Source organism: Phoxinus phoxinus (assembly GCF_949152265.1).
Source record: "Phoxinus phoxinus genome assembly, chromosome: 1".
Taxonomy (NCBI): Eukaryota; Metazoa; Chordata; class Actinopteri; order Cypriniformes; family Leuciscidae; genus Phoxinus; species Phoxinus phoxinus.
This window is the reverse complement of record NC_136876.1, coordinates 44,720,912-44,733,323: the sequence shown is the minus strand read 5'-3', so window position 1 is coordinate 44,733,323 and position 12,412 is coordinate 44,720,912. Positions and strand designations below refer to the sequence as shown.

Sequence of the window (12,412 nt, the reverse complement as noted above, 5' to 3'; positions counted from 1 at the left end):
GTACAGCGGTCAAGTGGTACAAGTCGGAGTAGTACCAAAAGTTTTAACCGTAATAAAAAATCTGTTTGAATGTCCTCTGCGATATCTTGTCCTTTTAACAGTTAAGGGGTTCTCCAGTGCCCTGACGCACTAGTCATTTTTCAGTTGCATCAGAGAATGTCTAATATGGGGAGAACTGCCACTCTCAGTAAACTTCCGGCTTCTGAACTGGTTGCAGTTCCACTCTGGTTCCATATGAGGGCGCTCACAGGACGAGTGCAGAATGAATGGAGGTCTATGGAGCTATACCCCTCAAAATCCACTTTTCTCGGGATATAATTTTTTGTCTAGTAATTTGAATGTTGTTTTCGAAAGGAGATGCAAAGAAATTACACATTGCTGGGTGTTCGATTTTTTAGAGTCACTTATTTGCTTTAAAAAGTATTTTAAAATGTCAATGACGTCATACACCTCGTACGACCAGAGATACTGCTTTATGGCAATCCTTCAGTCACTGTGGTGCTTTCACGCTTTGCAATTTCTTTTCTCTCAAGGCATCGACAACACACCTGACACAGGTAGATACACGTGCTAGAAGAGTTTTTGCTAGAAGAAATTCTGGTCCCGCTTCGGATGCCACGATACCATCAAGCGGTATCTCTGGTCGTAATCAGTCCTTCACTGACCAATCAGCGTTCATAAGCAGAATGCTAGCGTGTTATGGGCAACAACAACTCAACCTGTAAGAAATCGAAATGACATAAGTAGCCTACTCGTTCATTCAACTTTCGAACTATAACCCATGTTGAACTTGCAAAACCTACAATCAAATCTGAGATTTCTCAACGGCGATCGGGTGAAAGAGACAAATGTAGCCGTCTAGTTCCATAGACTCCCATTAATTTTGCACTCGGGCGAATGCCCCCAGTGGAACTCTGGTGGAACTACAACCAAAATTCGATACAATAGGACTTAATAGGTAGTGGCCAGGCTCTCCGTAGACGGGCTCTGGTTGCATATTGCTTCTCCGTGTTCACAAGTTTCAGTCCTTTCAATATAAAAGTCTTCTCTACTGACTGACTCACTCATAAAGACAATCTTTGCCACCATCTCATGGTGAAATAATGTAACTTCTGTTCCTGTTCACGGTCAGGGACTATTCTTTCCAGCTGAAGGAAGCCTTTGTGATTTTACTTCATGAAAGTTGCATTGATATATATTTTTTAGCTTTCATTTTTGCATCGTGTGGTAACTCTGCTTCGTGTCATGCCTAACAACTCCCTTTAGCTGTGACTTATTTACGATACAGCACAGCCACTCGTACCTTATTGCTTACATGTTATGTGCTTTGAGACATGAGGTAATTTAAAGGTGACATATTATGCCGCCTTTAACAAGATGTAATATAAATCTATGGTGCCCCCAGAATGTGTCTGGGAAATTACAGCTGAAAATACAACCCAGATCATTGATTAGAGCTTGTCAAAGTTTCCCCTTTTTGGGTGTGAGCCAAAACGCGCTGTTTGTGTGTGTGTGTCCCTCTAAATGCAAAAGAGCTGCTGCTCCCCGCCCCCCGTTCAGAAGACGGATGATCCTTTACACGAGCTTCGGATACTCCGTCAATAACAAAACACGCAAATTTCAGTCAAATTTCAGAAATAAGTAGCGGAGTGCAGCCTTACGGAGAGACTCAGGAAGAGGTTGCAACTTTTAGACTTAACCTGGACGTTTCTGAATGGTTAGTGGATACAGTTATGTAGTTGTTGTGGAGTTACATTGATTCACCTCATCGACTTGAATGTGGCATCATGTTTAACTTTTTTTGGTCAAATAGTGCTCTGTGCAGCCAACGACAGAAGAGTTTGCATGCTTTGCTCAAACTTTTGCCATTGCGTTAGAACTGGTTACACTTTTGTCGCTAGCGAAAACCAAATGGCGGCGCCGTGTGTGGAAACATGCAGATTAAAGGGATACTTCACCGCTGGAAAGATGAATGTGTATTTAAATTGGGTCATGTATGTAGTAGAAATGTGAAATTATTTTAGAAGTTGGTACCTTCTAGACGGAGAAAAGTCAGAAAATTTATTTTTGGCTCATGTGGATGAAAGACAACTCCCAGAATACACTTTCTTCACTGCCCTACGAGGCCACGCCTACCAGTTACAGAGGCCAGTATCGGAAGAGTTGATACAAAAAGGTTACTAGTTGACTCGAAACTGAAAAGACGCCGTTTTATCGTAAATTTCCGTTACGAGTCTGCCCGGGCTCGTCCTCCTGACTGCCGGGGCGGTCTCGCTCCTCTGCTGCCTCGATCCTCCATCGTCCGCGGCTGTTCCTCGCAGTGTTGCGGCTCGTGCGGATTTCGGGATGTCCGCCATCCGGCTTTTGGTTTCTGCGGTCGCCATTCATTATGTTTAAATGCACACCTTTTGTTTCATTCGGACTGAATTCATTCCGATTGGTGAATCTGAATGTAGTGTTTACACGAACGGTAAACAAGTGAACGGTTGATGTGCGTTTTAGCATTGCTAAGAAAAAATAAGTGTGTAAGCATAGTCTGCGGAAAGTATTTCTACATCCCAATATGTGCGTGGAAAATTGTGCATGCATATTTCAGTGCCCGTTTTGTGCGAAGATGAAAACAGAGGTCTTTCGTTACAAGACGTGTTTGGGTCTTGGTGAGGTGATTTTTTACCTTCCTAAAGCACTAATGCCAATAAGCCATTAGGTGAGAACAGCCAAATGACACTGGAATACCAAAAACACCAACACTACAATCAAGCAATTGTCTTTGTTTTTCCACAGAAACAAAGAGAGAAGTCTTAAAATGTGAGATTTATTTGGTGAAAAACAGGGAAGAGATCCCATACATTCAATGGTTAAATCAGCACACTTTATGCAAGGCCACATTCCTTATGAGCCCCCATAAGGTGATGAGGATCCCCCCATATGGCTAGAACATTTGCCATCAGGGTGAGTTTGGTGACAGTTTTCAGCACACACTGGAGACTTGGGCGGTTCGCCGGCAGGCTTCACTGGCGGCTTGGGGTGTTCTCCGACAGGCTTCATTGGAGGCTTGGGCTGTTCGGACGCAGGCTTCACTGGCGGCTTGGGCAGTTCGGACGCAGGCTTTACTGGAGGCTTGGGCTGTTCGGAAGCAGGCTTCACTGGAGGCTTGGGCTGTTCGGAAGCAGGCTTCACTGGAGGCTTGGGCTGTTCGGAAGCAGGCTTCACTGGAGGCTTGGGCTGTTCGGAAGCAGGCTTCACTGGAGGCTTGGGCTGTTCGGAAGCAGGCTTCACTGGAGGCTTGGGCTGTTCACCGTTGGGCTTCACTGGAGGCTTGGGCTGTTCGCCATTGGGCTTCACTGGAGGCTTGGGCTGTTCGGAAGCAGGCTTCACTGGAGGCTTGGGCTGTTCGCCGGCAGGCTTCACGGGAGGCTTGGGCTGTTCGCCGGCAGGCTTCACGGGAGGCTTGGGCTGTTCACCGTTGGGCTTCACTGGAGGCTTGGGCTGTTCGCTATTGGGCTTCACTGGAGGCTTGGGCTGTTCGCCGTTGGGCTTCACTGGATGCTTGGGCTGTTCGCCTGCAGGCTTTACTGGAGGCTTTGGCTGTTCGCCGGCAGGCTTTACTGGAGGCTTGGGCTGTCCGCCGGCAGGCTTCACTGGAGGCTTGGGCTGTTCGATGGCAGGAGTCAATGTAGGATTCAGCGGTTCAGATCCAGGCGTCACTGGAGGACTCGGCAGTTCAGCTGCAGGCGTCTCTGGAGGATTCGGCAGTTCGGCTGCAGGCGTCACTGGAGGATTCGGCAGTTCGGCTGGAGGCGTCACTGGAGGATTCGGCAGCTCAGCTGGAGGCGTCGGCAGCTCGGCTGCTGGCGTCACTGGAGGATTCGGCAGCTCGGCAGCTGGCGTCTGCGGTTCGGCTGTAGGCTTCACTGTATGGATACAGATAATCCGCTTTAATCCAGTCTCAGATATACAGCATAAAACACAAATTGCAAGTTTCTTATTTTAAGTATTAATCGTAATTATCCATCCGGTGCTGGTTCGGCTGAATACTTTTGACACATAGAACGGTAAAGCAATAAAATCAAACAAGATAAACTGAAATAAAGCCGACCCAAACACTAATATAATAACATATCACATACCTGTATATGGAGCCATACACTGATGTCCACATCCATTGCTGCAGCATTTCTCATTGTTCGGACAGTCACTGTCATAGTAACACAACTCGGCACACATTCCTGCTCCAGACTTTGTGCTTGGACACACCCCTGGCTTTGCTATTATACAGACACATGACAGAGAAACCACATCACTGAATACTGAATGTCTCATTCACCACTTAAAAAATGTAAGTTGTCAAAGATGATCAGATTAGTTTTGACAGGAATATTCAGTCTTTCTACTTCGTAGTTTGACGTTTAGTTCAAAGTGTTACTTGCGGTTTCTTTGCAATTGTGAAATTTACTAGCAATTTCTGAGTGAACACTTGTTTATACACCATTTTTTCAGTCTTTCTTTTGGAATATCTTTAGCATCCATCAATAATTAAACTCACTGAAAACAGGCGGCACACACGCAGTCCCACAGGGAAATTGACAGCATTTGTGTCCTCCAGAGCAGTCTCTATCACGAAGACATCCTCGACGGGACGGCACGACGGTCAGCATCGCCGGACACTGACCGGACACTACAGAAGAGGATTCAAGAGGATAGTTAGGGGAGACCAGGAAGTGCTGTATAGCTTGTTTCAGCATTTGCAAGTCAGGGGTTTTGCAATACGTGCCACAAACTTTAATATAATATTCACATTTATCAGCTTCAAATCAAAGTAGCTTAGACATCTACCATTTCTCACTAAACTGCGTCAATTAGTTTCAAAGACTGAGAGTGCCGTTACAACCTATAGTTGGGCGAGTAATAGTGCAATGCTGATAGAAAACATGCACACCAGTAAATATGTGGTTTATACATTTACTGGTGTGTAACTAAGTGTACGTCTTCAAAAATTGTTATGCCATCCCCATGACCTCCCTCATTTCAAGCATTTTATTAGGCTACACAACACAAGAAAAGTTATAGCTCCCCATGTTAGAGGCTATTGAAGGCCTAAATAGTTGTTCAAATAGGGAAAACAAAACATGAAGCAGAAGTTTAAACTCAGGATTGATGTCTATGTGGTAACAATTGTGTAACCATATAGCATTAGTTGTCTTGATTTACAGTAAACTAAAATACTACATTAGTGATTGTATGGGTTTTACTTGTACAATGAAATAAATGCATAAACTTATGACAGGTTTGCATAATTAAAGCTTGCTTATTATTGAAACTAAACCACCATACAAAGTTAAACTTCCGCTGGACGTCTGTACTTTTGTAAACCAATGTGCTGAGATGGGTCCAAGTCATATTTTGTAAGGCACTTTCTTCGGGCTGTGCAATGAAGCTAAAAGATCTTCTCACCTACGACTCCAGCGCCTGTTGTGCTCAAACATGCAGACAGACACAATAAAACAGCACTAAACAAGCAGTACACTCGAGCTGTCATCCTCATGACCTACGATCTCACAATCAACTCTGCTAGAAGATGTGCTGAATTAGTGAGTCAGGAGGGGCGAACAGGAAGGAACACAAAACTACAATGAAAAACTGTGTCGCTGCATCAAAACATCTGCTAAATCCCACAACAAACACTGTAAAAAGGGTTTAAAGAGCTTCTTGAAAACAAGTTTTTATAGATCCAAGGAGGTCTAGGTAACTCCAACCCTGATGAATCTCACCTGCCTGTAGCTTTCTAGTAGCCTAATCTTGAAGACCTTGATCAGCTTGTTCAGGTGTGTTTGATTAGGGTTGGATGTCGTAATAATTACAGTAATTAGGAGATGATTGAGCGTTTGCCAAAAGAATCTGTAGTGGTCAGGTGGTACAGCGGTCAAGTGGTACAAGTCGGAGTAGTACCAAAAGTTTTAACCGTAATAAAAAATCTGTTTGAATGTCCTCTGCGATATCTTGTCCTTTTAACAGTTAAGGGGTTCTCCAGTGCCCTGACGCACTAGTCATTTTTCAGTTGCATCAGAGAATGTCTAATATGGGGAGAACTGCCACTCTCAGTAAACTTCCGGCTTCTGAACTGGTTGCAGTTCCACTCTGGTTCCATATGAGGGCGCTCACAGGACGAGTGCAGAATGAATGGAGGTCTATGGAGCTATACCCCTCAAAATCCACTTTTCTCGGGATATAATTTTTTGTCTAGTAATTTGAATGTTGTTTTCGAAAGGAGATGCAAAGAAATTACACATTGCTGGGTGTTCGATTTTTTAGAGTCACTTATTTGCTTTAAAAAGTATTTTAAAATGTCAATGACGTCATACACCTCGTACGACCAGAGATACTGCTTTATGGCAATCCTTCAGTCACTGTGGTGCTTTCACGCTTTGCAATTTCTTTTCTCTCAAGGCATCGACAACACACCTGACACAGGTAGATACACGTGCTAGAAGAGTTTTTGCTAGAAGAAATTCTGGTCCCGCTTCGGATGCCACGATACCATCAAGCGGTATCTCTGGTCGTAATCAGTCCTTCACTGACCAATCAGCGTTCATAAGCAGAATGCTAGCGTGTTATGGGCAACAACAACTCAACCTGTAAGAAATCGAAATGACATAAGTAGCCTACTCGTTCATTCAACTTTCGAACTATAACCCATGTTGAACTTGCAAAACCTACAATCAAATCTGAGATTTCTCAACGGCGATCGGGTGAAAGAGACAAATGTAGCCGTCTAGTTCCATAGACTCCCATTAATTTTGCACTCGGGCGAATGCCCCCAGTGGAACTCTGGTGGAACTACAACCAAAATTCGATACAATAGGACTTAATAGGTAGTGGCCAGGCTCTCCGTAGACGGGCTCTGGTTGCATATTGCTTCTCCGTGTTCACAAGTTTCAGTCCTTTCAATATAAAAGTCTTCTCTACTGACTGACTCACTCATAAAGACAATCTTTGCCACCATCTCATGGTGAAATAATGTAACTTCTGTTCCTGTTCACGGTCAGGGACTATTCTTTCCAGCTGAAGGAAGCCTTTGTGATTTTACTTCATGAAAGTTGCATTGATATATATTTTTTAGCTTTCATTTTTGCATCGTGTGGTAACTCTGCTTCGTGTCATGCCTAACAACTCCCTTTAGCTGTGACTTATTTACGATACAGCACAGCCACTCGTACCTTATTGCTTACATGTTATGTGCTTTGAGACATGAGGTAATTTAAGGGTGACATATTATGCCGCTTTTCACAAGATGTAATATAAATCTATGGTGCCCCCAGAATGTGTCTGGGAAATTACAGCTGAAAATACAACCCAGATCATTGATTAGAGCTTGTCAAAGTTTCCCCTTTTTGGGTGTGAGCCAAAACGCGCTGTTTGTGTGTGTGTGTCCCTCTAAATGCAAAAGAGCTGCTGCTCCCCGCCCCCCGTTCAGAAGACGGATGATCCTTTACACGAGCTTCGGATACTCCGTCAATAACAAAACACGCAAATTTCAGTCAAATTTCAGAAATAAGTAGCGGAGTGCAGCCTTACGGAGAGACTCAGGAAGAGGTTGCAACTTTTAGACTTAACCTGGACGTTTCTGAATGGTTAGTGGATACAGTTATGTAGTTGTTGTGGAGTTACATTGATTCACCTCATCGACTTGAATGTGGCATCATGTTTAACTTTTTTTGGTCAAATAGTGCTCTGTGCAGCCAACGACAGAAGAGTTTGCATGCTTTGCTCAAACTTTTGCCATTGCGTTAGAACTGGTTACACTTTTGTCGCTAGCGAAAACCAAATGGCGGCGCCGTGTGTGGAAACATGCAGATTAAAGGGATACTTCACCGCTGGAAAGATGAATGTGTATTTAAATTGGGTCATGTATGTAGTAGAAATGTGAAATTATTTTAGAAGTTGGTACCTTCTAGACGGAGAAAAGTCAGAAAATGTATTTTTGGCTCATGTGGATGAAAGACAACTCCCAGAATACACTTTCTTCACTGCCCTACGAGGCCACGCCTACCAGTTACAGAGGCCAGTATCGGAAGAGTTGATACAAAAAGGTTACTAGTTGACTCGAAACTGAAAAGACGCCGTTTTATCGTAAATTTCCGTTACGAGTCTGCCCGGGCTCGTCCTCCTGACTGCCGGGCCGGTGTCGCTCCTCTGCTGCCTCGATCCTCCATCGTCTGCGGCTGTTCCTCGCAGTGTTGCGGCTCGTGCGGATTTCGGGATGTCCGCCATCCGGCTTTTGGTTTCTGCGGTCGCCATTCATTATGTTTAAATGCACACCTTTTGTTTCATTCGGACTGAATTCATTCCGATTGGTGAATCTGAATGTAGTGTTTACACGAACGGTAAACAAGTGAACGGTTGATGTGCGTTTTAGCATTGCTAAGAAAAAATAAGTGTGTAAGCATAGTCTGCGGAAAGTATTTCTACATCCCAATATGTGCGTGGAAAATTGTGCATGCATATTTCAGTGCCCGTTTTGTGCGAAGATGAAAACAGAGGTCTTTCGTTACAAGACGTGTTTGGGTCTTGGTGAGGTGATTTTTTACCTTCCTAAAGCACTAATGCCAATAAGCCATTAGGTGAGAACAGCCAAATGACACTGGAATACCAAAAACACCAACACTACAATCAAGCAATTGTCTTTGTTTTTCCACAGAAACAAAGAGAGAAGTCTTAAAATGTGAGATTTATTTGGTGAAAAACAGGGAAGAGATCCCATACATTCAATGGTTAAATCAGCACACTTTATGCAAGGCCACATTCCTTATGAGCCCCCATAAGGTGATGAGGATCCCCCCATATGGCTAGAACATTTGCCATCAGGGTGAGTTTGGTGACAGTTTTCAGCACACACTGGAGACTTGGGCGGTTCGCCGGCAGGCTTCACTGGCGGCTTGGGGTGTTCTCCGACAGGCTTCATTGGAGGCTTGGGCTGTTCGCCGACAGGCTTCATTGGAGGCTTGGGCTGTTCGGACGCAGGCTTCACTGGCGGCTTGGGCAGTTCGGACGCAGGCTTCACTGGAGGCTTGGGCTGTTCGGAAGCAGGCTTCACTGGAGGCTTGGGCTGTTCGGAAGCAGGCTTCACTGGAGGCTTGGGCTGTTCGGAAGCAGGCTTCACTGGAGGCTTGGGCTGTTCGGAAGCAGGCTTCACTGGAGGCTTGGGCTGTTCGGAAGCAGGCTTCACTGGAGGCTTGGGCTGTTCGGAAGCAGGCTTCACTGGAGGCTTGGGCTGTTCACCGTTGGGCTTCACTGGAGGCTTGGGCTGTTCGCCATTGGGCTTCACTGGAGGCTTGGGCTGTTCGGAAGCAGGCTTCACTGGAGGCTTGGGCTGTTCGCCGGCAGGCTTCACGGGAGGCTTGGGCTGTTCACCGTTGGGCTTCACTGGAGGCTTGGGCTGTTCGCTATTGGGCTTCACTGGAGGCTTGGGCTGTTCGCCGTTGGGCTTCACTGGAGGCTTGGGCTGTTCGCCGTTGGGCTTCACTGGATGCTTGGGCTGTTCGCCTGCAGGCTTTACTGGAGGCTTTGGCTGTTCGCCGGCAGGCTTTACTGGAGGCTTGGGCTGTCCGCCGGCAGGCTTCACTGGAGGCTTGGGCTGTTCGATGGCAGGAGTCAATGTAGGATTCAGCGGTTCAGATCCAGGCGTCACTGGAGGACTCGGCAGTTCAGCTGCAGGCGTCTCTGGAGGATTCGGCAGTTCGGCTGCAGGCGTCACTGGAGGATTCGGCAGTTCGGCTGGAGGCGTCACTGGAGGATTCGGCAGCTCAGCTGGAGGCGTCGGCAGCTCGGCTGCTGGCGTCACTGGAGGATTCGGCAGCTCGGCAGCTGGCGTCTGCGGTTCGGCTGTAGGCTTCACTGTATGGATACAGATAATCCGCTTTAATCCAGTCTCAGATATACAGCATAAAACACAAATTGCAAGTTTCTTATTTTAAGTATTAATCGTAATTATCCATCCGGTGCTGGTTCGGCTGAATACTTTAGACACATAGAACGGTAAAGCAATAAAATCAAACAAGATAAACTGAAATAAAGCCGACCCAAACACTAATATAATAACATATCACATACCTGTATATGGAGCCATACACTGATGTCCACATCCATTGCTGCAGCATTTCTCATTGTTCGGACAGTCACTGTCATAGTAACACAACTCGGCACACATTCCTGCTCCAGACTTTGTGCTTGGACACACCCCTGGCTTTGCTATTATACAGACACATGACAGAGAAACCACATCACTGAATACTGAATGTCTCATTCACCACTTAAAAAATGTAAGTTGTCAAAGATGATCAGATTAGTTTTGACAGGAATATTCAGTCTTTCTACTTCGTAGTTTGACGTTTAGTTCAAAGTGTTACTTGCGGTTTCTTTGCAATTGTGAAATTTACTAGCAATTTCTGAGTGAACACTTGTTTATACACCATTTTTTCAGTCTTTCTTTTGGAATATCTTTAGCATCCATCAATAATTAAACTCACTGAAAACAGGCGGCACACACGCAGTCCCACAGGGAAATTGACAGCATTTGTGTCCTCCAGAGCAGTCTCTATCACGAAGACATCCTCGACGGGACGGCACGACGGTCAGCATCGCCGGACACTGACCGGACACTACAGAAGAGGATTCAAGAGGATAGTTAGGGGAGACCAGGAAGTGCTGTATAGCTTGTTTCAGCATTTGCAAGTCAGGGGTTTTGCAATACGTGCCACAAACTTTAATATAATATTCACATTTATCAGCTTCAAATCAAAGTAGCTTAGACATCTACCATTTCTCACTAAACTGCGTCAATTAGTTTCAAAGACTGAGAGTGCCGTTACAACCTATAGTTGGGCGAGTAATAGTGCAATGCTGATAGAAAACATGCACACCAGTAAATATGTGGTTTATACATTTACTGGTGTGTAACTAAGTGTACGTCTTCAAAAATTGTTATGCCATCCCCATGACCTCCCTCATTTCAAGCATTTTATTAGGCTACACAACACAAGAAAAGTTATAGCTCCCCATGTTAGAGGCTATTGAAGGCCTAAATAGTTGTTCAAATAGGGAAAACAAAACATGAAGCAGAAGTTTAAACTCAGGATTGATGTCTATGTGGTAACAATTGTGTAACCATATAGCATTAGTTGTCTTGATTTACAGTAAACTAAAATACTACATTAGTGATTGTATGGGTTTTACTTGTACAATGAAATAAATGCATAAACTTATGACAGGTTTGCATAATTAAAGCTTGCTTATTATTGAAACTAAACCACCATACGAAGTTAAACTTCCGCTGGACGTCTGTACTTTTGTAAACCAATGTGCTGAGATGGGTCCAAGTCATATTTTGTAAGGCACTTTCTTCGGGCTGTGCAATGAAGCTAAAAGATCTTCTCACCTACGACTCCAGCGTCTGTTGTGCTCAAACATGCAGAGAGACACAATAAAACAGCACTAAACAAGCAGTACACTCGAGCTGTCATCCTCATGACCTACGATCTCACAATCAACTCTGCTAGAAGATGTGCTGAATTAGGCCCCGTTTACACGATGGGAAAACGCAGATATTTCTCTGCGTTTTGGCCTGTCATTTACACGAAAACGCCGTTTTTATCCCAGAAAACGATTATTTCTAAAAACTCCGGCCAAAGTGGAGATTTCTGAAAACGCCGGTTATGTGTTGTCGTGTCAACTGGGAGAAACGGGGTTTTAGGTTCTCTCTTGTCGATTCTGAGGATTCTGATTGGCTTGCATGGCTTTATCCTTCTCCCTACACTGCCGCCCATAGGTTTAGCATAGTTATAAAGGCGCTCGACGGCGTATTTATGCGGGTTGTGTGCACGATGTTATTATTGAAAACGGAGGGGGGGAAATATTCGTTTCTCTAAATACCCGGCTATGTGTAAATGTGGCCTTAGTGAGTCAGGAGGGGCGAACAGGAAGGAACACAAAACTACAATGAAAAACTGTGTCGCTGCATCAAAACATCTGCTAAATCCCACAACAAACACTGTAAAAAGGGTTTAAAGAGCTTCTTGAAAACAAGTTTTTATAGATCCAAGGAGGTCTAGGTAACTCCAACCCTGATGAATCTCACCTGCCTGTAGCTTTCTAGTAGCCTAATCTTGAAGACCTTGATCAGCTTGTTCAGGTGTGTTTGATTAGGGTTGGATGTCGTAATAATTACAGTAATTAGGAGATGATTGAGCGTTTGCCAAAAGAATCTGTAGTGGTCAGGTGGTACAGCGGTCAAGTGGTACAAGTCGGAGTAGTACCAAAAGTTTTAACCGTAATAAAAAAATCTGTTTGAATGTCCTCTGCGATATCTTGTCCTTTTAACAGTTAAGGGGTTCTCCAGTGCCCTGACGCACTAGTC

The 12,412-nt window shown here is 44.7% G+C and overlaps 2 protein-coding genes across 5 annotated transcripts; both read right to left on the bottom strand.

Moving 5' to 3' along the window:
* Positions 1 to 2,565: 2,565 nt before the first annotated feature.
* Positions 2,566 to 5,810, bottom strand: LOC307002316 (uncharacterized protein). Of its 2 annotated transcripts, none has more exons than XM_079619829.1 (4): positions 5,455 to 5,782; positions 4,547 to 4,678; positions 4,131 to 4,268; positions 2,566 to 3,914 (listed from the first exon to the last, which is right to left on the bottom strand). In XM_079619829.1, exons 1-4 carry the CDS (start codon positions 5,543 to 5,545, stop codon positions 2,893 to 2,895), a joined length of 1,383 nt encoding a protein of 460 aa, XP_079475955.1. In that variant the 5' UTR covers positions 5,546 to 5,782; the 3' UTR covers positions 2,566 to 2,892. The 2 variants fall into 2 exon arrangements, with proteins under 2 accessions (XP_079475955.1, XP_079475956.1); XM_079619830.1 differs by having other exon boundaries at positions 2,796 to 3,914; positions 5,772 to 5,810.
* Positions 5,811 to 8,710: 2,900 nt separating this feature from the next.
* LOC307002308 (uncharacterized protein) lies at positions 8,711 to 12,226 on the bottom strand. Of its 3 annotated transcripts, none has more exons than XM_079619799.1 (4): positions 11,435 to 11,577; positions 10,527 to 10,658; positions 10,111 to 10,248; positions 8,711 to 9,894 (listed from the first exon to the last, which is right to left on the bottom strand). In XM_079619799.1, the coding sequence occupies exons 1-4, from the start codon at positions 11,523 to 11,525 to the stop codon at positions 8,807 to 8,809; spliced, it is 1,449 nt and encodes a 482-aa protein (XP_079475925.1). In that variant the 5' UTR covers positions 11,526 to 11,577; the 3' UTR covers positions 8,711 to 8,806. The 3 variants fall into 3 exon arrangements, with proteins under 3 accessions (XP_079475925.1, XP_079475926.1, XP_079475927.1); XM_079619800.1 differs by lacking the exon at positions 11,435 to 11,577 and adding an exon at positions 12,134 to 12,226 and having other exon boundaries at positions 8,717 to 9,894; XM_079619801.1 differs by lacking the exon at positions 11,435 to 11,577 and adding an exon at positions 11,929 to 12,121 and having other exon boundaries at positions 8,717 to 9,894.
* Between the last annotated feature and the right edge of the window lie 186 nt (positions 12,227 to 12,412).